Source organism: Equus quagga, chromosome 6, assembly GCF_021613505.1.
Source record: "Equus quagga isolate Etosha38 chromosome 6, UCLA_HA_Equagga_1.0, whole genome shotgun sequence".
In the NCBI taxonomy this organism is placed as follows: domain Eukaryota; kingdom Metazoa; phylum Chordata; class Mammalia; order Perissodactyla; family Equidae; genus Equus; species Equus quagga.
The window spans coordinates 4,617,882-4,640,342 of NC_060272.1; the positions used below are offsets into that span (position 1 = coordinate 4,617,882).

At 53.0% G+C, this 22,461-nt stretch overlaps 1 protein-coding gene across 1 annotated transcript in view; it reads right to left on the reverse strand.

Annotated features, from left to right (window-relative positions):
* The window catches only part of COL4A2 (collagen type IV alpha 2 chain), a 191,115-nt gene that overhangs the window by 12,265 nt on the left and 156,389 nt on the right, over positions 1 to 22,461 (reverse strand). The window contains exons 28-40 of the mRNA XM_046664030.1: positions 21,057 to 21,164; positions 17,830 to 18,051; positions 13,923 to 14,084; positions 12,916 to 13,086; positions 11,975 to 12,118; positions 9,350 to 9,472; positions 8,886 to 9,067; positions 6,573 to 6,636; positions 6,297 to 6,371; positions 3,672 to 3,779; positions 2,885 to 2,992; positions 1,859 to 1,930; positions 1,093 to 1,218 (exon numbers count right to left, since the gene is read on the reverse strand). Of these exons, the coding sequence (XP_046519986.1) occupies positions 1,093 to 1,218; positions 1,859 to 1,930; positions 2,885 to 2,992; positions 3,672 to 3,779; positions 6,297 to 6,371; positions 6,573 to 6,636; positions 8,886 to 9,067; positions 9,350 to 9,472; positions 11,975 to 12,118; positions 12,916 to 13,086; positions 13,923 to 14,084; positions 17,830 to 18,051; positions 21,057 to 21,164 (1,665 nt within the window). The remainder of the gene's footprint in view (positions 1 to 1,092; positions 1,219 to 1,858; positions 1,931 to 2,884; positions 2,993 to 3,671; positions 3,780 to 6,296; positions 6,372 to 6,572; positions 6,637 to 8,885; positions 9,068 to 9,349; positions 9,473 to 11,974; positions 12,119 to 12,915; positions 13,087 to 13,922; positions 14,085 to 17,829; positions 18,052 to 21,056; positions 21,165 to 22,461) is intronic.

Genomic DNA, 22,461 nt, shown 5'->3' on the forward strand with positions numbered 1-22,461 from the left:
GTTGGTGGACTGACTCTAGATTCTCACCTCTGACTGGGGCCTGTGCTGGTGGACTGACCTGAGATCTTTACCCCTGAGTGGGGCTGCGTGAGCACCACACAGCCTCCCAGGATTCACATTAAGGCCCCAGTTCACAGCCCCTCTCCCCATTCTCCTGGCTTCAGATCAATGCTGTAGAGCTTGGCTATCAGGGAATTCTAGAGTTTCCAGCTATTTGAAAAGGGAGAGGGGAGGCGACAGACCTTGGAGAATCAGAAGATGGATCTGTGAGCCCTGAGGCACCTGATGCCCCTACAGGGGATGGGTCGCTGGCCTCTTCTCCTTTGCAGTGTCTTTGGTTTCATCTTCGGAGGGAATCATGACCTGAGCACTTGCGCTCAGGCTCTGGTGCTCAGGAGCCCAGTGTGTGATGGGGCCCTGTCCCCATGAGCTGCCCAGCACCAGTGCCCACACCATAGACAGCCCCTGGCTCAAGGTTGCCACAGGGGAAAATACTGGGTGAGCTGGCGCGGCAAGGCCAAGGATGGTCAGAAAATGAACACGGGGCTGTAAGCTCACACTCAGTGAAGCCGCAGTATCTTTTACTGGTTCTGCTCCAGATACTGGTCATATTTCTATGTGGGAACGTTTCCCATCTCAGTGTAGGCTCCAGCACGGTTTGGCTGGTGGATGGGTAGGCTGGGGAGGTGGGAGGGGGTTTATTTCTCAGCAGCTGAGACCACCTCTCTCTGGCTAGCTCCACCAACGTTCCAGGCCCTCAGGCGGCCTCAGCTCAGAGGCTGTGAAGCGAGTATCTGTCTGCTTGTCCAACACCTAGAGTGCGTGTATGGGTGAGGTGCCCTGGGACCCTAAGGGGATGGAATGTGATCCCTGGGGCCAGGGGCCTTATCCTGATCACAAGTGGGGGAGAGAGGTCCATAACTAACCCCGATGGAATAAGATACATTTTTTAATAAAGACGATGGGAGACTAGGCAAGAGGTTCTGCAACAAGAAATTCTCTCCAGCTTCTTATTTCTCACTCTTACTCCGGCCACCCAACCTTTTGGGGGCTGGATATGCAGGTGGAACAATTGCAAGTGTCTGGCCTCACCTGGGGCTCCTCGCTCCCCCTTCTGTCCTGGGGCTCCGGCAGGGCCTGGAAGGGTGTTGGCCTCTCCTGGGTCACCCCTGTCCCCAGCAGGACCTGGGAAACCTGGGTCTCCGTGGATGTCTGCACCTGTGGCAGGGTTAGCAAGCAGCAACATCAGCATCTTCAACCACACAAAGTTAATTCTCATGAGCCAAAGAACAGCAGTGCTCTTCAGTGAGACTCAAAAATAGAAACCAGAAAGCTGGCACGGCAATTTCAGCTTGCTATGTGGCCTCAGGGTCCCAGATTCTGAGACTGGAGGAAGCCTAGAGATGGGAGTTGACCCCTTGGCTGCACAAACGAGAAAACGGAGGCCCCTCAGAGGGTTGTGGCGCTGGGACCCCACTTGACGCCCTTGGCTCCTGGTTGGCTCCTCTGGATGCCAAGCCTTCACCGGGTTTAAAGCGAATAACTGTTTAAAAGCTTTCCTGCTCACAGAGCAGGTGCTCAAAGCAGCTGACGGCGGGAAAGAGTGACACAACCGGACCATTTTAACTGGAATTGACATGTTAAATGGAGCATGTGTGTGAATTTATATATGACCACACACGTACAAATTTTCCTGTAGATAGATGATAGTTGTTTACATAAAATATCTATACAGAGAATATTCTAATAGCAATAGGACTATGGGCGATTTTTTCCCTTTTGTTTAAATACATTTTTAAAAACTCTTCTCCACTGAATATGAATAACTTTTACCATGTGAAAAGCAAACAGCCGGTACCTGGGGACCCGGGGGAGCCTTTGGTGCCTGGCAGGCCGTGTAATCCGCTGATGCCTCGGATGCCCGGAAAACCTGCGGAGTGTCATTCGTGGTTATTGTGTGCACGGGTCAGCAAAGAGAAACTAAAATAATTCACACATGTTCTCCTTTGCTATGACTCGGTCACCGACCCACCTATTCAGAAGCCCAGCAAACAGGAAGAGTTCAGCATCTACTCTGACATGTAAACTAATCACGTCTGTCACCTGGAGAACCGCTGAACTTAAAGACTGTTTTCAGAGACTCTCCTACAGACCCAGGAGAACCAGAGGGGGCTGGCAGGGGGTGCTCCCCTCTGTCCAGACGCTTGAGTCACTGTCTGTGTTTGCTTGGTAAAAACCGAGAGCCCGGTTGGAACCGAGAGCCCGGCATTAGTGCCACCCCCTCTGGAGTCCCGAGGATAAACAGTCCTACAGTGGGACCTGGGAAATGGCGGCAAGTCTTCCCGGGAGGTGGCAGTGGGAGGGGCAGAGAGGCAATTCTTGGGGCCAGGAGTGTGCAGGCTGGGGTGGGGGGGGGCGGTCACCCTTAACTCCCAGGAGAGTGCGGTTGAGGGCCTGTCCCCAGGCCAGGCCACACAACCCCCCAAATCCTGCCAAGGGCTCCGCCAGACCTCCCTCAGTGGGAAGCCAGTAGTGGCGGGACAGGGCCCCTGGCGTCCGACCCTCCATCGCCTCTGCGTCCCCTGCTGACCGGGGAGTGGCCCAGAGGCCTCTGGGTGTTTTTTCACTCATCTTTCCGGGAAGTGAAACGCATCTTTGCACACTGGCGTGTCTGTCTTGTTCCCAATGGGCTTGGACAACTGCAGACCCTGTTCTCGGCACATTTCGTGTGGACAGTAAACCATGCGCACCCAGCCTTTTACCTCACACGGTGTCACGGAAAACAGCCTGGAGAGAGGCCAGCCTGCCTGATGGCCTCTCAACCGGCACATCTGACTCTCAACAGCCCAGGTGCTGGCGTCTGCGAAGGGAGGGATGGGCTTACCTGGTAAGCCGGGAACCCCTGGCCAGCCAGAGTCTCCTTTGTCGCCAGGCCTTCCAACCCGACCTGGCTCTCCCTGAGGCCCCTGCAGCCCTGTCAGTCCTGGAAAGCCTGGGGGGGCAAACGCATCCTTGAGTCAGACAAAGGAACCTGGAGGCCTCCTCACCTGCAGCCCAGGTCCTGCCGAGAGGAGAGGGCTCCGTGGGGAAAGGACCAGCTTCCCTCAAGCGGGAATGCACAAAGCCTTGGACCCCCGCATTCAAGTTCCACAGGGTTAGCCCAGCTGGCCAAAGAGAGCAGCTGGTGCTTTCTTGTTCCCGTCCATCATCCACACCGAAGTCGGGGGCGAGCCCAGGAGAGGATTAGCTGCCTCTCTTGATTAGCAAGAGAGGTCACCGCTTGCTTTCTGCCTTTAAGTTGGGGTCCCCAAACGAGTTTCTGCATATTTAATGCAGGAAAGGGGTCCTGTGACAAGAACTCAGTCTGCGTTTAGGGGGACAGAGACACTTCCATCGGCCCCCCACGTGGTTCCATGTCGCTGTGGGTGCCCCAACTGGGTTGGCTGTTTCTCTCTGTGTGTTTGGCCCTAAGGCTGAGCCAGCTGACCGGCCATGTGACTGGCCACAGGGAAGAGCAAGCTTCACATGGGGGTGTGACCTGCCAAGGAGATGCCCACCGGCCGCCTCTATCCGGGGTCTTGCAGATTTGGAGATTCAGCCACGCTCTGCCCCGGGCTGCTGCCCCATCCAGCCTTGCTGGAGGAAGACCGTATGACCACAGGAGAATTTACCTGTTTGCCCTTTCAGTCCGGGGGGCCCTTGGACTCCCACGGCGCCTGTTATCCCCGGGAAGCCGACTTCGCCCTCTGTTCCTTTCTCTCCGAAGAATCCCTTTAGACCTGTAACCACAGAATTGCTGCTTGGACCAAAGCAGACGCTGCACCACTGGGGCTTAATGCTCGTAGGGTTCAAGAGGATGCCAGCCACAGGATGCTGCCATACCACATTGGTGCTTCTGCTGTGAATGGGGATGCGTATCTAAACGTGCTCCTTCCTCAACTGATTTTTTACCTAATTCTTCCCCCTGAGCCTGTGGTCAGCAGTCTCCTAGCTGGCACCCAATGGTCCTGTGTCCTGCCATTCACGCCCTCATGCAGTCCGCTCCCACACTGCCTAGGGCTGACGTGTGACCACCAGGATACCGCAGAAATGATGGGGTGTCACTTCAAGCCGAGGCAGTACAACTCGTCATTGCTTCCGCTTTGTCCCCTCTCTTGGATTGCTCACTCTGGAGGAGGCCAACTGCCATGTCATGAGGACACTCAGGCAGCCCTGAGAGAGGCCCACGTGGTGAGGAACTGAGGCCTCCCGCCAACAGTCACGCGAGGGTGCCATCGTGGAAGTGGATCCTCCAGCCCCAGTCTGGCCTTCAGGTGACGCAGCCCTGCTGACGTCACGACTGGAACCTCATGAGAGACCTGAATCAGGACCACCCTGATCCCGAATTCCCGGCCCACGGAAACTGTATGAAATAATACGTGCTTGTAGATGTTCTCAGCCACTGCATTTTGGGGTAATTTGCTGAGTAGCAATAGATCACCAATCAGGGCCCTGATCAGAGAGGTTTTTAAAGTGTGATGTGCCACAGAAATCTGGGGAACTAGTTGCACCTGCAGACGTCTGAGGCTCTCCCAGGGCTGACTTAGGGGGTTTGGGGTGAGGTCTGGAATCTGCATTTTGAACGAGCATCGCGGGTGATCCAGAGGTGGTCACTGGGCAGACTCAGAGAAACGCTAAGTCTGTTAGCGACCACACTACATCAGATGTTTTGGTGTCTTCTGGTATGCCAGAAGGTTTCAAAAACCTCAGACCAAGCTGAATTCTGCATAATCACTTTTGTCCAGTGATTTGTGGTCTTGAAGAAAAATTACCCAAAAGGTTCTGCTTATTTTTTATTGATTCTCTTAGTTTTTTAAAATCTGCTCCAAACCCCTATTTACTCAGTGCATCTTCTTTCACAGAATACTCCCATCGTCTCCACCCAAACTGAGAGAGTCCAGTGTAGCTTGTCACTTCATCCTCCGAGGGATGGCGCCTGGGCCCCAGCTCCCCAGGGCCCCTCATGTCTGGGAGCTGATCTGACCCAGGGCTCCTCAGCCCCTCTCTCTGCTGCATGGGGCAAGGCTCTGTGGCTGACCCCACTCAGGCACACCTCACTTGTCCTATGGAGAATGGAACACCCCTGAGGATGGCTAACACCACTGTCACGGCCCCGCTGGCCCCAGGACGGCAGTTCTGAGATACAGTCTCCTGGCGATGGATACGTGGGAGGCTCCACTTCCCGGGCCCATAGTTTCGCCAAAACCTAAACGTTCAAGGGGTAACAGCCACAATTCTTGGAGGGGAGTAGCTTCTCCCCCCGCCCGACATTTCAGTTGAACAAATGACACATGTGGCAAGATGGTCTCACATTTCTGGTTTTACAAACCAAACTGCCAAAGTAATTATTAGGATGGGAGTTTCAGCCAGCCGAGAGCCAGAAGGCTCAGCAGCCCAGGGTGCCCCTGAGACCGGGAAGGAAGCCATCAGGAGACCACATTATAGATCCACATGAGCCCAGAGAGGCTGGTGGACGAGGCTGCCTGCTCCTGAGGGACAGTCCTGCTCCCCTGCTAGACTGCTTTCCATCCTGGAGCTTTTTCTACATAAAGAACCAGCTCAGCATCCTCCCTGTTGGCCAACTGTATGGGCAGACCCTTCCCCTGACCAGGACCATCCCTAGGAGGACTTGGGGCTCCAGGCAGCTTAAGCCATGTGGGTTCCCCCAAGACAAAGTCCCCAGGAAAGAGGCCTCTATTGCAAGACCCTTGGGGTCTCACTACAGGGAGGAATTTTGACCTCGAACTTCAGTGATGCTCAGAGGAGAGGAGCGAGCTGCTGTCCACATGGGGCACCCTGAGGCGTACAGGGCCGGGGGCTGCTCCTCGTAGCCTTACTCAAGAGATGGGCCCGACTCCACTGCCCTTTCTCCTAGATCCGTCACTGTAAGAATCTCCGGTCATTGTGTCACTTGCTCCGCACCCTGTAATGTGTCCCCGTGGGCCAGGCTCTGCTTTTCCACCAGTTACATTTTACGGGCCACAGCTACCCCCATCCACCGACTGCTGATTCTGGCTACCTTCCCTTTCAGGGAGAGACAGAGAGAAGTTTCCTGATATTGTCTTGGCATTTAACTTAATGAGCAATTCCAGAGTGTTCCTTGCACATGGGGCTTGAAGACCTCAAACCATTCCCTATAACACGATTCATAGTGCTTATCAAATAGTGACACTCTTGGTAAGCCAGCTCCTAAGTGACGACACAGAGAAGGGTCAGGGCTGTTGCTGACACAAAGAGATGGAAAAGGACTTAGGTACCTGGTGTTCCAGTGAGGCCCCGCTCCCCCTTCAGGCCCGGGCTTCCTGGTAAATCTATGGTGTCTCCAATGTCACCTGTCACGTGCAAAAAAGATGGTTGACAATAGGTCTTCCTGCTGGGAGGTGGTTAGCTTTGCAACTTCTCTTGTGCTACATTTTTAATGAGATAGTTTGTTTCAAAATAACTAACAGCATCCACAGGTCTGGTATCACCACGCCTGCCCAGAATGCTCTGGAGTGTGGAGGCGCTATTTTCACCATCGGAGCAACACTCACCGAAATCGCCTGTGGGGCCACTCTCGCCGTACAGGCCTGCTCTCCCCGGAGCTCCCTTGTCACCCTAGTGGGAAGTCACACGTGAAGCCACGTTAGGAGGCTGCTCACAAAATTAGCCTGTAATTGTGAAGGGTTAGGGGATCCCACTGCTCGCTTTGCTGAAAACTGCACTCAAGGTTCGTGGTCTCGTCCTTTTGCAGAAAACCCCTAAAGCTTTTCAGGCCAACACAGTAGGTGGTTTCCTTACCTGTCCTTAATGAACAGCAACGTGGTAAAAATGAAACAAGCTTGCAGCTCTACTGAAATTAGTAACATCAGCGATGCGGATCGTGGTCAGGACGGTGGAGATGACAATCACAGCTCACGGCAGCCCGCCCTCTGCCAGGCTGTACATGGTCCCATCTCTAGAGCTTCATCTAAGCCTCATGACAACTCTATGACAGAGGTGCTATTATTTCCCATTTGACAAATGAGGAAATTGAGGCACAGAGAGGTTAAGTGATTTGCTCAAGGTCACTCAGCCCGTAAGCAGCAGACCTAGGATATCAACTTGGGCTGCCAGATTCTAGAACTAGCTCTCTAGATTATAAAACAGTTCCACGGTGTGTACTTCCATCCATGGAGAGAGTGGGACTTCTCCATAACAGTGTTGGTTGCTGATAATGAGACTGGGAAGATGATGTCTGGGTCGCTCTGCGATTCCACAGAAATCATGCATTTCCCCTCTGAAGCTGCTCCCTCCTTACAGGGCGGGAGGGAGTTCTGGTCTATCACGATCCCTCTGGTCCCCACTTTAGCATCAGCCTCGGATTTCAGAACTGCGCATCAGCGCTATTCCCCTTTCCTAGCATGGCTCAACTTGAGTCTTTCAACCCTAGTACAGCTCCATTCTCTCCGGGGGTGGGAGGATGTGCTGGAGGCTACATCCTTGTTTAGATAATAATCTATTTTCCTTTCTTAAAGCTTGCTTTATTAAAGCATAACTTACATACAGTGCAGTGCACTCATCTTAAATGCCCAATACCTTTTTACTCATGTGCCACCCAGATAAAGACAGAGAACATTATCACCATTCTAGAAAGTTCCTTTGTGCCCTTTCCTAGTCAATAGTCCTGACCAAGAAAGCCACTGTTCTGACACACCTCTACCAAATAGTCTTGTCAGTTCTTTAACGTCACAAAAATGGAATCATATCACATGTACTTCCTATTTCTGGATTATTTCATTTAACATAAAGTCTGTGAGATTCGTTCATGTCATTGCATTTATCAATAATTCTCTGTTTTTACTGACGTCCATGAGTCCATTGTCTGAATGTACCATGTTTATTTATTCTTTCTCCTGTTGACAGGCATTTGGGCTCCTTCCCAGTTTTTGGCTATTATGAATAAACTGCTGTGAACACACATTGTCATGTGTGTCTTTTGGTAGACGTACGTGTCTCTCTTTTTTAAGTGACCTGGCTAGCTGCATATAAGACTGAGCGTAAGGTCCCACCAGCTACAGATTTGGGGAGTGACGGCAGGAAGACACCTGAAGAATTCTGAGAACATCATGTACACCAGGGTGGGCCAGAGAGAAGGCCAGGCCAGGGTCTGCAGCTAAACGTTTATCATAGGGTGGGCAGACCTTCTCATCTGCCCAAAATGTGCCAATCCCGCCATGAATGCCAGAAATGAGTCAGTCATATGCTGAGGACTCTGAGGGTATAATACCTTTAAATCAAAGAGGATAAAAAGAGAATTCCATGAGATACTACCTATGAGGAGCCACTCTGCGCCTCGTTACATCACTATCACCACCACGCTCAGTAAAACCGCAAGGAGGCCTTTCTCTGAGCTTACAGGTGAGGACACAGGTGTGGAGAGGCGAGCGCCCTGCCCGGGGTCAGGGTGCACACAGCGACCACGACAACACAGGGCCCGGCACACAGTAAGTGCTCCAAAGACCTGCGTTGCGTCAAGAAACGAGCAAACAGCAGGCCGGATGTCGTCTGTGGTGTCACTTGGTAAGGAGCTCTCAGTCCTGATGTCACATATGTGCTCGGATCTCTGGAAATTCAAGCTTAGTTCTCTCAAGGTCCCTATGGAAAAATGCAGGCTCCGTGCTTGATCCCACAGAAACCCTTGGAAGGGCTGGGGGCGTGGGCCGCACTCACATCCTGGTTGGTGCGGTTCCTTACACTGACCTGGGACCTGACGGCCTGAGGCTTCAACTCTGAACCTGGGCCTGACCCCTCGGACCCCGGCAAATGCTGGTCAACAGTGGAAGAGAGCAGTTCGCAGAAGACGTGGAGGAAAGGTGCTCACTTACCCTACTTCCTGTGAACCCGGGAAACCCTATGATGCCGGGAGGACCGGGCACCCCCGGGAATCCTGGCACGCCAGGCACGCCAGGCACTCCGATGTCTCCTTTGACTCCTTTGATGTGGCCAGGCCTCCCGGGCAGCCCGGGGATGCCCGACAGGCCAGGGATCCCAGGCATTCCTGGAACACCTGCAGGAGGACGGCACAGGTGACGCCCTGGGGCGCACATGGACCCCCGCCCCAAATTCTCCCCTCCCCAGTCCTGTGGGTTGCACACCTCACAGCGGGAAACGAGGCTGCTCGGGTCTCAAAGAACAACCTGTGAGCCCACGCCAGGGCGGAGAGGGGCTGGACACGATGCAGGCTGGCAGGGCGCAGGGCAGCCTCCGGGGTGGAAGCTGAGAGGCAGGGGCAGGGGGAGCGGGACCCTGGCTGGACAGCTTGAGGGTCAGGCCTGGCCTGATGCCTCACCTTTTAGGCCCAGGTATCCTTTCAGTCCCATGGGTCCTTCATCTCCTTTCTCTCCCTTGATGTCTTTCATTCCTGGCAGGATGATGGGAGGCGGTCCTGGGGGGCCAGGGTCCCCTCGGCTGCCTGGAAGGGAATCACAAGGCCATCTTTCCTCTGTCCTCTGGACCAGGTGAAGAACACAGGTGGGGAGGCCTCTCCACCACTGCTGTTGCTCCAGTCCTGAGATGCCCGGGGGGGGGCGTGTCTTCCCGAACTGGAAGCCTGCGAGCTGGGATGCGGCGCCCCGAGAGAGACCATGCCACGACAGATGCCTGTCTTCTCCCCCAGCTGCTCTCTCCACACGAGTGGAGCGTGGACACAGAGCACAAGGCGCATGGAAGACCTGTTCCCCCGCGGTACTGCAAGGACAATGCAGGGACAAGTGTGATGGGTGACAAAGAACGTCAGAGTGTTATATTTGTGCCCTGATGAGACAGCGATCAAAGCTGCTCACAAGCAGGAAGGCGCCGTGAGGAAGGACGCCGCTCAACCCTCTTCCTGCAGGCACCAGCCGAGCCTCAGAATTTACCAAGGGCTGGCCAGGGCTGGGGGTCACAGGGAGCAGCTGTGGAGGGGAGCCTCTAAGGAGTTACTAAACTGCACGAGGGGCTTGGGGCTAAGGTGGCTGCAGGCTGATCAGGGAACTGTGGCATAAGGTTCAGGCTGAGAATGTTCTGGAATCTATGTTGACTGGATGAGAGGGCAGCTGGTAAGTGAGATTTTGCTGAATGAAAAAAATTTAGTTTCATTCACTGAACATCCACTGAGTATTTAGTGCTGGGCTAGATACTGAGTGAACAGAATCGCATTGTTCCTGTCCTTGGAGAGCTGGCCATCCAGTGAGGGCGGGCACCCCACGGTTAACTTCACTCCAGGCAGGCTGGAGGAGAAGGGGCAGCGGAGCCGAGGGAAAACGGTGTGGAGTCCAAGGGTGAGTTCATCTTTAATTTAATTTTAGAATACCATTTCTTGCTCAATGGCCTGAAATCTCTAAGTTACCAAGAAGATTATTTGAAAATGCAAGTGTGAGTAGAAAGTATGGAAAAAGCAGGGCCCTAGACTGCAATTTCTATTTTTCTAAGAATTTGTAAAAGTTACTACACTTTGTGGAGTAATTAAGTTTTTAAAGAAACAGCTTAAGATACAATTTACACACCACAAAATTCACTCATTTAAGGAGAACAATTCAGAGGTTTTTAGTACATTCAGAGTTCAGCAACCATCCCCACGATCTAACTGGAGAACATTTTCGTCACCCCAAAAAGAAACCGCGTGCCCAGCAGCAGTCACCCCCCAGCTGATTCCTGCCCCGAGTTCTAGGAGACCACCACTCTATGTTCTGTCCCCACAGATATGCCTCTTCTGGACATTTCCTATAAATGGAGGCAGACAACATGTGGCGCATTGTTTATCCAAGTCGAAGTATGTCTCAGAACCCCATTCGCTTTTATGGCTGAATAATACTCTTTATATGGCCAGATCACATCTTGTTGATCTGTGACGGACCTTTAGGTCGCTTCTACTTTTGTCTGTTATGAATGATGCTGCCGTGAACACTCACGTACAAGTTTTGCGTGGATGTGTTTCCAGCTCTCTTGGGCGTACACCCAGGAGAGGACCTGCTGGCTAACTGTGCTTAACTTTTTAAGAAACTGTCAGTTTCCACGCTGGCTGCACCATTTTATGTTCCCACCGGCAGCGTCTCACATGAGGGCTCCTGTTTCTCCACATCCTCATCAACACTTGTTATTAGTAATTAAGCGTTTAGGGACCATCATGATAACTTCAGAACAAAGGTGTTTGAACGAAAGTCATGAGAAGGTGGCTGGTGGGTAAGACACTTCCCGAACAAGGAGCCTCACCCTTGGGGCCGAGATGCCTGCCCACACCAGGTCGTGGAGCAGCCTCTTTCCGCTGGGTCCCATCTCTTTGGCACCGTGTTGCTCTTGTACCTGGAGTCCTGTGTCCCTCCTGTGCCATCGGCATTCCTCTCCTGTAGAATTCACCTCCTGCTGTTCGCCTGGCCTCACCTCCCCACGCTCACCATGGAACAATCGTGGTGGGGTATGTTTCTCATGATGCTTTTGGTTTTCAATGCTACAGTCGTTTCTGTTTTCAAGTTTCCTTTGGTCGGGATTATTCCCATCTTACACTGTCAGTGTGTTGAGGCAGGGATAAAGCCTTCTAGCTTTTGTCAGTTAATTATTATTATTCTATTTTTTTTTTAGGATGATTAGCTCTGAGCTAATATCTTCGCCAATCCTCCTCTTTTTGCTGAGGAAGATTGGCCCTGAGCTAACATCTGTGCCCATCTTCCTCTACTTATATGTGGGATGCTACCATAACATGGCTTGATAAGTGGTGCATAGGTCTGCGCCCAGGATCTGAACTGGCGATCCCTGGGCTGCCAATGCAGAGCATGTGAACTTAACCACCATGCCACCAGGCTGACCCCTACTTTTTAAGAGTTTGTTTTTTAATAGCATCTAGCTTCTGGGTTCCTGGAAGAGTCATCCTGAGCAGTGTTCTGCCCCCGTGAAAGTGAGTCTCAACCCGTCAGAAAGACCTTGAGAGGCACGAACATACCTTTCACACCCGGCTCACCAGCCAGACCCTTCAGCCCCGGAACTCCAAAAAATCCAGCCTCTCCTTTGCTCCCTGGGAGCCCGGGTCGTCCTTTGAGCCCCAGCAGGCCTTGGAAGCCGTCCATCCCGGGTGAACCTCTGCCCCCTGCAGAGAAAAGGAGAGAAGCACTGGGTCAGGCGTGGACAAACACATGGGGTATGTCAGGCTTGCTCAGCCATGACATTCCCACAGAGTAACCCAGGTGACTAGATGCTGAGATTCTCAGGCCCAAACAGGGATTTCCGAGACACCGTTTCCTAAGGGGCTTGTCTGCTGACCTCCTTACAGACTGAGGGGTACAGAGTCAGCCCGTCTGCCGTCTGGCCACTGGGGACAGGACATAAGGCAAGCGAACAGAGGTCAGAGAGAAAGACACGAGGAAAATTGGAAGTCCCTAGGTCCGTGGGCCCCTGAGAGGAGGCTGGAGAGTGCCCTGGACGTTCACACTGCCCCCCGCATGGAAATCTGGCAAAGGACCACGGCAGAGACAGATCACTGTGTCTCCAGCAATAGCAAAGGGCCAGAGGCCCTGCTTCTAGAAAAACTGGCCTCGGCGTTGACCAAAGCTTCGTTTTGGTTTCTGCTCACCAACTGTCCTCCGGATTTGAATCCAGAATCCCAAGGGGGCATCTCTACCAAGTTCCCCACCAGATAGCGAGTCCTCGTGCCCAGGCTGTCTCTCTCTCTTGGTAAATCAATTAACTGGTATTTGGGGCACATGAGTGGCACAAGCCTAAGCAGCATTGGCCCGCTTCCCCAGGGTCTGACGCGTCCTGGGGAGGGGAGTCCAGAGGCCTCAGCCCGCAGGCGGGGGGGCTAGCCTCTCCTGGCAGGGCTGTCCCGGGCCCCAGCTTAGCCGGCCCGCACCCCGCAGGGCAGTCCCCCTGTCCCGTTACAGTTACCTTTTGGCCCAGGGATGCCAGGCATTCCGGCCACTCCTTTGAATCCAGGGCTTCCTGGGTGACCTCTATCGCCCAACAAACCGGGGTCACCTCTGTCACCAGGGACACCCTTCATGCCCACAGGGCCAGGGACACCTGTGTCGCCCGGGTCCCCTCTGTCTCCAGGTAGACCTGTCAAAGAGAGGGAGAAGGAAAATGAAACAGGATGAACAAACCACACCGAGAAAACTTCCCTTACGACACCTTTAAGGCATCGATTACAAAGACTTTTTTGACAAGAAAAAACTCTTGGAAGGAGAACAGGAGACTGAAGCTACAGAGGTGAGTGTTAAGGTGGGCCCAGAGTGTGTGGGAAACCTGCAGGCTGGCCTTTCTAAGGAGGTCTTCCCCTGAAAGCCGGAGGATAACCTGTGGGATGAAGCCAAACGTGCTTCCAGACGAATCTGACTTTCTCCACTCAAGCCCTCCTGCCTTTGGAACCCAAAGAACAAAGCTCCAGGGCTGGAACGGTGAGGCAGGAGCAGGCGGCCCTGCCAGCTCTAAGCCGGCTGAGGTTCCTCACGGGCTCCCACCCTCCGGACCATCGCCGGCTCCAGCAGGGAACAAGTTCTAAGGGAGGTCCCGCACCTGCCCTCCTCTTCCTGCTCTCTCACCTCATTACTGACTTAGGGCCTCAACAGTTGCCCAGCTCACCACTCTCCCTGAGCCCCCACACAGGCTGCCAGCTTTAATGCATCCTGTTAAAACCCCCCAACGGCTCCCTTGCTTAGGGGCTCTAACTCCTTAGCTTGGCATTCAATGCCTTCTAAACTTTGGCCCAATCTCCCTCTCCAGACCACCACTGCCCTCCTCAGAACCCTGCGTGGTGTGTGGGATCTTCAGAACCCCTGCAGCTCTTGAGAGGGGCACTCCTTGGAGTACAGTTTGAGAACTCCCTGGGGGCAGCACTTGTTCACTTGTCCTATGAGTGAGGCCCTGACCCCCTGCTGGGAGGGTGGGATCCTTACCTCCAAAGCCTGGGGCGCCCGGGAGCCCCAAGGGCCCCTGCTGGCCAGGAGCTCCTGGGAAGCCGTGCTGTCCTGGTGGTCCGGGCAGTCCTGCCTGGCCCGAGGGTCCTGGGAAGCCGGGCTGACCCTTCAGGCCTGGCATTCCTGGCATCCCCTGGCTTCCTGCAGGAACAGAGACAAGTGTCGTGAGGCCAAGCTACACGGTTCATTGCCAACAACACCCACCCCTCAGACTTGTTCTATGACAATGGGATTTAACTTTTCTGGATTGTAGGAACGCTGGAAAATACAAAGACGTATAAAGGGGAAGATCAAAGTAACCCAGGCAATCGCCCAGAGATAATGACTAACGCCTGGGTTCCTTTCCTTCTGCCTTTTCTCCATCCACACGAACATTCCTAGGAGTAGATGTTTGCAGAACTGACATGGCACTAGAAGTACCATTTTAATCCAGCTTTTTTCACTTGACATTATATTTTGAGCACTTTGCCACATTTTGAAATAGTCTTTACAAGTGTGTTAAATGGCTACATGAGTGGCATCCCATCGTGTGGACACATTTGGCCCCCTCACCTTTTCTGCCCCTACAAACAGTGCCTGAGGAAGTCTTTTGGCGTATGTACCCGTGCCCACGATGCAGGTCACGTTTCTAGGAAGACATCCTAGAAATGGACTTAGGGGGTCGGAGTAGACTCGAATGTAGTGCTCTTGAACACACATCGTCGCCGTCTCCGAGCGCCTGCACTCATCTGTCTCCTGGCCGTGTTGGCCCAGTGTCGAGGGCCGGCCCGGAGAACAGACAGAAACCGGGAACTCCGGCCCACGTGAAAGCCGCGCTCCCGCGGGACAACGCCACATGCTTTTGAGTCTGTTACTTTTCTTTCTCCTAGCTTTTGCTTTTTGGTGAAATTTTTCTTCTTTGCTGATATCTTCCTCTGGGGATTTTGATATTTTTCTTCTAGATTTTAGTATTCCTCATACACATTAATTTTCCTTCATCTCTACTGTAAGGTTTACTCTACTTTGCTGCCCAAATTTTTATTTTGCTTTTGACATGCAGAATTCTAACAATTGTGTGCAGATTTTATACATCGTGTGTGTGTCTGTGATATTCATTCCATGAATGCCAGCAGAAGGGCCATCGCCTGCCATTTGCATAACGTTTCCCCAGAGACTTCCTGGTGCACTCACTCATTTATCCCATGACATCCTAGTAAGTGTGCAGGGGGACCCGAGATGAGGAGGTGGACAAGCGGGAGAATGGAGCGGGAGGGCATTAAGGAAGGGGACCAAGTCAGCCTTGGATCAATCCAGAACCTGGCTCTCAAGCCAGTGTCCCAGGCCCATGGTTCTGTGCGTGGCGCCATGGAGAGAGGTCTGTGGCAGCAGCATGTATGAGGTCCCCGCGCTCCAGTTTTACTGGGGGAAGTGAGGACACTTTCACGTTTCAGTTTCTTTCTTTAGTGTTGACAGCTCCAGGGACAGGGTGACTGCTGGCGGTGCTGACAGTGTCAAGAGCAGGCAGCAGGGCTGCAGACGGTGAGGCTGGCCAAAGTCAGGCTCCTGCTGGGACACTCTGTCCCTTCACAGGACAGACAGAAGAACGTCACGCCACACGCCCTTGATGTTGGTGGCCCGAGAGAACTGAGCAGGTCCGGTCCCAGAGCTGGGGCTGGCCGGGTCAGGACGGTCCGAGCCAGGGTTTCTGGGGTGCCCCTTCCAGAAGGGAGAGGAGAGGCCCCGGATCAATGAGTGCGAAATGACCCTGCGACTTCCATGTGGCCTTAGAAAACTCAGGCATCCTGCCTTGTCTGCCATCTGTCATGACTAGGGCTTGGGAGCTCAATGTTCTAAGTCAATTTCTATTTATAGAACATCCGCCAAAAAAGGAACAACTACAAAATGTCAGCTTTCCTCAGCAAATAAGGTCTACTCTGACGACTCGGGTGATGACTTGACTCCCACATTCTGCTCAGGATGGCGGGTGGCACGTGGGCGCCCGGGCACTGGCTGCCTGGCCACATGGTCACAGTGGCCCTCTGCCCGCTGCCCCGCCACACGGGCAGACTGAATCCACATGGAAACAGCTTCTCAAAACTCCCATGCTTCGGGAGTCTGAACTTTTACCAAATGCAATATTCGGCCTGAACGAGCTGGTCACACAGAGGGTGTCGAACGTGGGAGCCTTCGCAGGCTGAGGAGTAAGCCTGCCGCCATGCTTCGTTGTTGTGCCCAAACACGTCTAAGTCTTTGAGAAATACTTACATTGTAAAAAATCTACCAGAAGTCCCTTCCATAAAAGAGGTTGGGGCAGTTTCACAGTCGGATGGTGGAACAGACAGGTGGACAGGCTGACACAGAAGTGTGAGCGCAAAGGGGCGGCTCCTTGAACTACCCCACCCAGGAGGAGGACACACAGGTGCCTTCCCGCCAGCGCCGCCAGCCCCTCAGGGTCTGCACAGACCTGCCGAGTTACACCTCACGTTCCACCACCAACCAGGAGGCAGTGAAGTTGGCGAGGGCAGACCCTGGACGTCCTGGCACTGGGTCCCACTCCTTGGTGATTCTTCCAGTGGCTCGAGTACTTGGCTGGTCTTGGATGGAGCGGTGTGGTTTGCAGGTGTGTGTGGACGTGTGTGAGCACATGAAAGAGTATGAGTGTGTAAGAGGGTGTGTGCATGTGACCATGTGATTGAGGGAGCCTGTGTAAGGGGGTAAGTGTGTGGACACACATGTAGGTCTGTGTGTGCATGTACATGAGTGTGTGATCATGTGTACCTGAGTCAGCATGGACGTGTGTGTGCATGAGCACGAGTGAGTGTGTGCACACGTGCACTCCAGCCGGCTCAGGCCCTTCCTTCTGTTCTCTGGGTCTCACTGAACTGGGTCTCTCAGTGAACCCGGCCCCCACGCTGGGGGCTCTGCTCGGTGGACAGCGGAGGTGCGGACCAGCCTCGTCATCATGGAAGCCCCTGCCCTGTGCACGTGCCCCGGGCCTGCCAGGAACTGGCAGCCTCGTCACAGAAGCACTGGTGCTCAGAGCCTGGTGAGCCCCCCTGCCCATCAAGAGCCAGGCTTCATCCTCCTGTGTCTTCACGTAAAGGATGCCTGACTTGTGACTTGGGCCAATGGCAGTCGAGGGAGGGGACACTGCCTCCTGTACCACTTAGGAAGGCCCTTTCCGCCTGGGCTTGGGAGCAGGGACTGATGACAGCACTGTCACAGGCAAACAGTTGATACATAAAGCCCCGGTGCATCCTGCATCTTCACTCTGATTGGCTGGCAGTCTCCAGCATGTGGCGCACTGCACGCAAACGCCTGCTCTTGAGTGACGTGTTCTCTCACTAAATCGAGGGCGTTTGAGGTTCCCAAGGCCAGTTGTGCATAAATTGGACACCTAAAGCCATCTGAGGCCTCATTCCCTCATCAAACAATGTGCAGTTTTTCTACTTTGGTAAACATACATTGATGACATTGAGAACATTAACAATTTTTTAAACCCATCAATTTTACAGCAGCTGATTCAACTGCCTTCCAGACCACCTCCACCTTCCTCTCAGCTCCTCACTAAGCATGGCTGGTGCCTCTTTCTTCACACCAGCTGCACACATCCTGTCGGAAGCACCAGCAGGCCCCCACGCTGTTCACACCACACTTGGGAACAGAGTACGTCAGTTAACCCGTACTTAGAAAAGGTCTCCCATGGCCACCCTTGCCTGGCCCTGGAAGGTGAGCACAGGATGATGACTATTGTCCCAAAACAATTTGGAGGAACGATGGAAGCGAGTGAGGAGAAGAAAAAGGCAGACTCATACGATACAGTCCTGTGGCTTCTTACCAAAGCCCCCAGGAGGGATTTGGGACCCACCCTTGGGAACCCCTGCTCCCCTCCGGCCGCATTACTTACCCCTGAATCCAGGTGGGCCTCGCTCTCCTGGAGGGCCTTTCAGCCCAGGCTGTCCAGGCAGGCCGGCATCTCCCTGGGGCCCAGGGTAGGCTCCCAGGGCTTCTCCGGGAAGGCCCCTGTCTCCTGGAGGCCCAACTGGCCCTGGCAGGCCGGTGAGACCTGGCTGCCCATCCGGGCCAGGGAGGCCCACTGCACCTTTGGATCCTCGGGGCCCCACGAACCCTAAAAGGAAACATGGGTCATCCCCATAACCACAGGTCAGCATCATGACGTGCTAAGAGAGGTATCAGAAAGGCTGGAGACATCACGGCTTTGCCTGTGGGGTCCTCAGTTCAAGCCCTGGACCTGTCGCCTGTCTTGGAACCCACACCCCTCACGAGGCTGTCTTTCTGCCTCCCTCGGGTCTGGCCCCCAGCCCTACAACTTGGCTAAGGTGGACAAGGCTTTTGAACCAACTCCTTGGAGATAAATCTTCATAATTCATGGGCTTCTGTGTTGTGTAAATAATACCCGAAGAACAGCTTTTGTGGGACCTTCCAGGATGCGTGTGCAGGTGGGGAACAGAGCGGCGTGACGGAAGACACCAGGCGGTGAGAACGACCAGACCCCCGGAGCCCAAACTCTGCCCCTCGAGCTCTCCCTCTCCCTGTGAGAAGTCCCTGCCATCAGTCAGTTCGGAAATGCTCTAAAGAGGGAGCGAAGCCCTTCTGTCATCTTCACCATGAGAATCATCAACTGCCTGTTTTGGATGGAGGGAGGGCACTGTCCTGGTCGGGCACTGGTGCCTTTCCTGGACGCCACCGGTCAAAGGGCCTCGTCACACCACTCCCTGTTCAGTGCCCTCACCCCGATGTGACCTCAGATTGAACCCAGGAGTGGACAGTCACGTGCTCGTTCAGAAGGAAAGCTTTCTGAGGTCCTTACAGCCTCAGCCATGCTACGCAGGATGCGAGAAAGGAGGCACCGTCCGCCCATTCTGTGTGGGAGACCCGACAAAAAAGATCCCTTCCCAGGATGGCGAAGCTGCCGGGCCTGGAGCTGGGAGGCGGGTTGATGAGCGTGTCCGTGTTTGGAACACAGAACAAAGATCTGGACTTAACCTGAGGACTGATGAGCTGGACCCCTAGAGTTTTAGTGATGTGATTTACTCACATAAAGAAGAGATGTGGCTTTCATAGAAATGTGAGAATTGCTCACGGGAACTGGGGAGTGAAGTCTGCAGATGTGGATCCTACATCTGGCAGAGACTCTCTTTGAGCTTTGCCACCTCTGAAGTTGGGCATTTTACTTTCTTCTGCACGTGTGACAGGGTATGGTACACTCCATCACTAGGAGCAGTGACATGCATTTCAAAACTTGAAGAAATCCCTTCCTCATCTATCCTTTCCCTCTGGTCTACCCCAATCTCCCTGCTCACATAAGGGCTTACATTTCACTACAGAACAGGCTTTCTACTCATCTTGTCAACTTCCCAAATCTCCTGATAATGGGCACAACCCCCTCCCTCTCCTCTCCAGGAGAGCACTCTGTAGAGTTCACGCCCACTGGGCTGGGCACGCAAATTATGATTACTGGGTACCCTTCATATTGAAGGCAAGAAGCTATTTAGAAATTATTATCCTTCTCTCAAAAAATTTCACACTTAACTTTGGTATACGTGACATCACCAAAATGACAATGCCATAACTTCTAAACCTTCAGGTGCTCCCATGCAGGGCAACAATATGACACAGTCTGACCCTCTTGTGTGACAGCATGAAAACTTCCCTCTGCTCTCTCCCGTGCAGGGTTTTCACCAACACTTTGATAAAAGACACAGGGGGCATGCCTCCCAATTTTGCAAAACACAGAGAGATGCAAAATACAAAAGGCAACAGAATCAAGCTTTGCAACAATCTCCACGAGCTGGAACACTGAGTCCGGGAAGAAGATCTATTGGTCTGATGCAAGTTGTCCATCTAGGATTAAACCCACTGTCTGAGGGTAGGACAGGAAACAGGCAAAATTCAATTAATTCTTGCTGAAAATATCTGCTAAGGGTCTAAATCTAAGGACACGACAGTCCCACTGCTCTGTGTGATAGTCTAGACGTGTGGACCATCTTTTCGGGACCCCAGCATGAAAGGGATGCTGACGAGTTGGAGGGCGGTCAAAGAAGGATGGTCAGAATTCTGAGATTATGTCCTAAAAAAGAGAGTTTCGTTCCTGGGGTCACTTCTGCCCGTCATGACCTGTCCGTGCAGAGCCGTGGCCTCTGTACCCTGATGTGTGTGAGGGCTGGCTGTACAGAAGTGGAACCACTAACTCAAGGGGCAACTGGGTGGGAAATGAGCGGGAGGCAGATTTCATTCCAACCAAGGAAGAACTTTCTAAGAGTTTCAATATTCCCCAGGGGCTAGGTGAAGAAAACCTGACCAGGATCCTGTGGGAGGATGCTGGGCCTGGGGTTGCCTTAAGGACGTGTATGGTTTCATTTAGATAACACAATCCCAAAGGTGGGTGTCTCTGCATGCCAAGAAATGTGACCACGCGCACTCACACTGTCTGAGCCAGAACCACAAAGGGACACTGTGTTTGGGGACAATGAATCATATGATAGAGCATGCTGACACCCAAGCAGGTACTGCCTGCTTCTTACCACAACCCATTACTGGAAACATATTTGTTTTCCTCCACATACAGGTAAACGGCTTTAGCTGTTTTAGTGACTAAATGGCTTCCAGCATTCCTTGCTGTGTCAGGTGTAGCTGGGATGGTTTGAACTGCTTGCTCAGGCAAGCTGCAAACTCAAGAGTGAGCGGGCATTACGGTGAAAAGCACAAACACAGAGCTTGTGTGTGGATGTTCCATAGGTGGTGTCTGGCGAGTGATGAGCAGCCTGGGAATGGAACGGGAGGGCTCTTTGTGCCTTGAATGATAATCTCGGAAGAGGGTAACATTCTGTGCCCCTTAGAATGTTTAATATCGACCAGAAAAGAATCTGTCTGCACGCTTATCTCTTTTTTCCTGCAAGACCTGTAGTATCTTCTGCAAAACTCCAGTACAACATTAGTGACGAAAAAGCTAAGGATTATTAATCTCCCAAGGACAGCAACAGAGTTGTCATTGAGCATTTGTCAAAGCAAGTTTCTGAACATTAAAAACAACAGACCTGGGACACCTCAATCATATGCACACAGTCATTTCCCGAATCTCAGGGACTGAGCGGGGGTCTCACCCTGACTTACCTGGGGGTCCTGGGAATCCCTCACGTCCTGGGTCTCCTGGGAGACCCTTGAGCCCTGGGGGTCCATCCGCTCCTGAGAATCCTGGTATCCCTCTGAGGCCTTTGGCACCTAAACAACCCAAAGAAACCACAGCACATGTCAGAGCTGCATGAGGAAAGTCCAGGAGTAGATAAATGGGAGATGATCAAGTTCGGCACCTGATTTAACGTGCTCTCTTATGAAACTGGGAAATGATGAGGCCGGAGGATGTCAACCCTAAAACAGCACCTCTGGCAGTCGGCCACACCCGACTGTGGACCCTGCAGATACCGGCAGCAGCCCCACCTGCCAGTGGATGCTGCCAGCTGGCTCGCCCAGAACCCCAGGCGGGGCTGACTGGTGAATGTCCTTCCCTGCTGAAGCCAGCCGGTAAAGAGCAGAAGAGGGGATGGCTTCTCCAAATGCACACGCCAATGCCAGGATGCCAGGATCACAAAGAACCAGGGAAACAAGCCCCACCAAAGAAAACTAATAAAGCTCCAGTAACCAACCCTGAAGAAGTGGAGATCTACAAACTGCCGGACCAAGAATTCAAAATAACTGTCCTAAAGCAGCTCGGTTACTACATGAGAACACAGACGCCAAACAAAATCAGGAAAACGACACATGAGCGGCATGAGAAGTTCAGCCAAGAAACCACCAAAAAAAAAAAAACAACAAAGAGAAATCCTGGAGCTGAAGATTACAACTACACCAGCAACTCTGGGCTTTCAGAATGATTTCCAGTTGTAAAATTCATGCGTAAGGACCCAACCTATAATAAGAATCATATTCAACGTTACGATTGCACACGGTCCTAATGAGGGGCTTGGAAAGCTGGGGAGTCCTGGCTTTCCCTCTTCTATCTGTGCAAACTTGGGCAAGTTTCTGAACCTCTCTGTGCCTGTTTCCTTGTCTGAAAAGTGGGAATAACAATAACGCCTACTTCACGGGGTATTGTTAGGATGAAAGGAGATGGTTCCTGTCAATTATCTGAGCAGTGCTTGCTCAGTGCACAAGCGCCATAAATGTTCCCACAATTAGAAGCCTGGGGTCCCTCCCCAACGTCCCAGAACTGAACTCCATGCTTTTTCATCTACATTCCCAGATTTTCCTTGGGAAGGAGATGCTGTGTGACACACCCGACCTGCCCTCCGTGGAAAGTGGGTATGCGGGTGGCAGAAGTGAGGGAGAAGAGTCAGACAGGAAGCTAGCTCGGGGCTCTCTGCCACAGGGGCCTGTGCGGGACGATGGCTTGGAGCCCCAGATGCCCAGACCCAGACTTCTAAGCCCTCTGCAGTGCCCAGGCCTCAGATTCCATCTCTGGTCAGCGTGTGTGGGCCTCTGGTCTTCTCTGACCATCCTGACTCCTGCAGGAGGCAAGGTT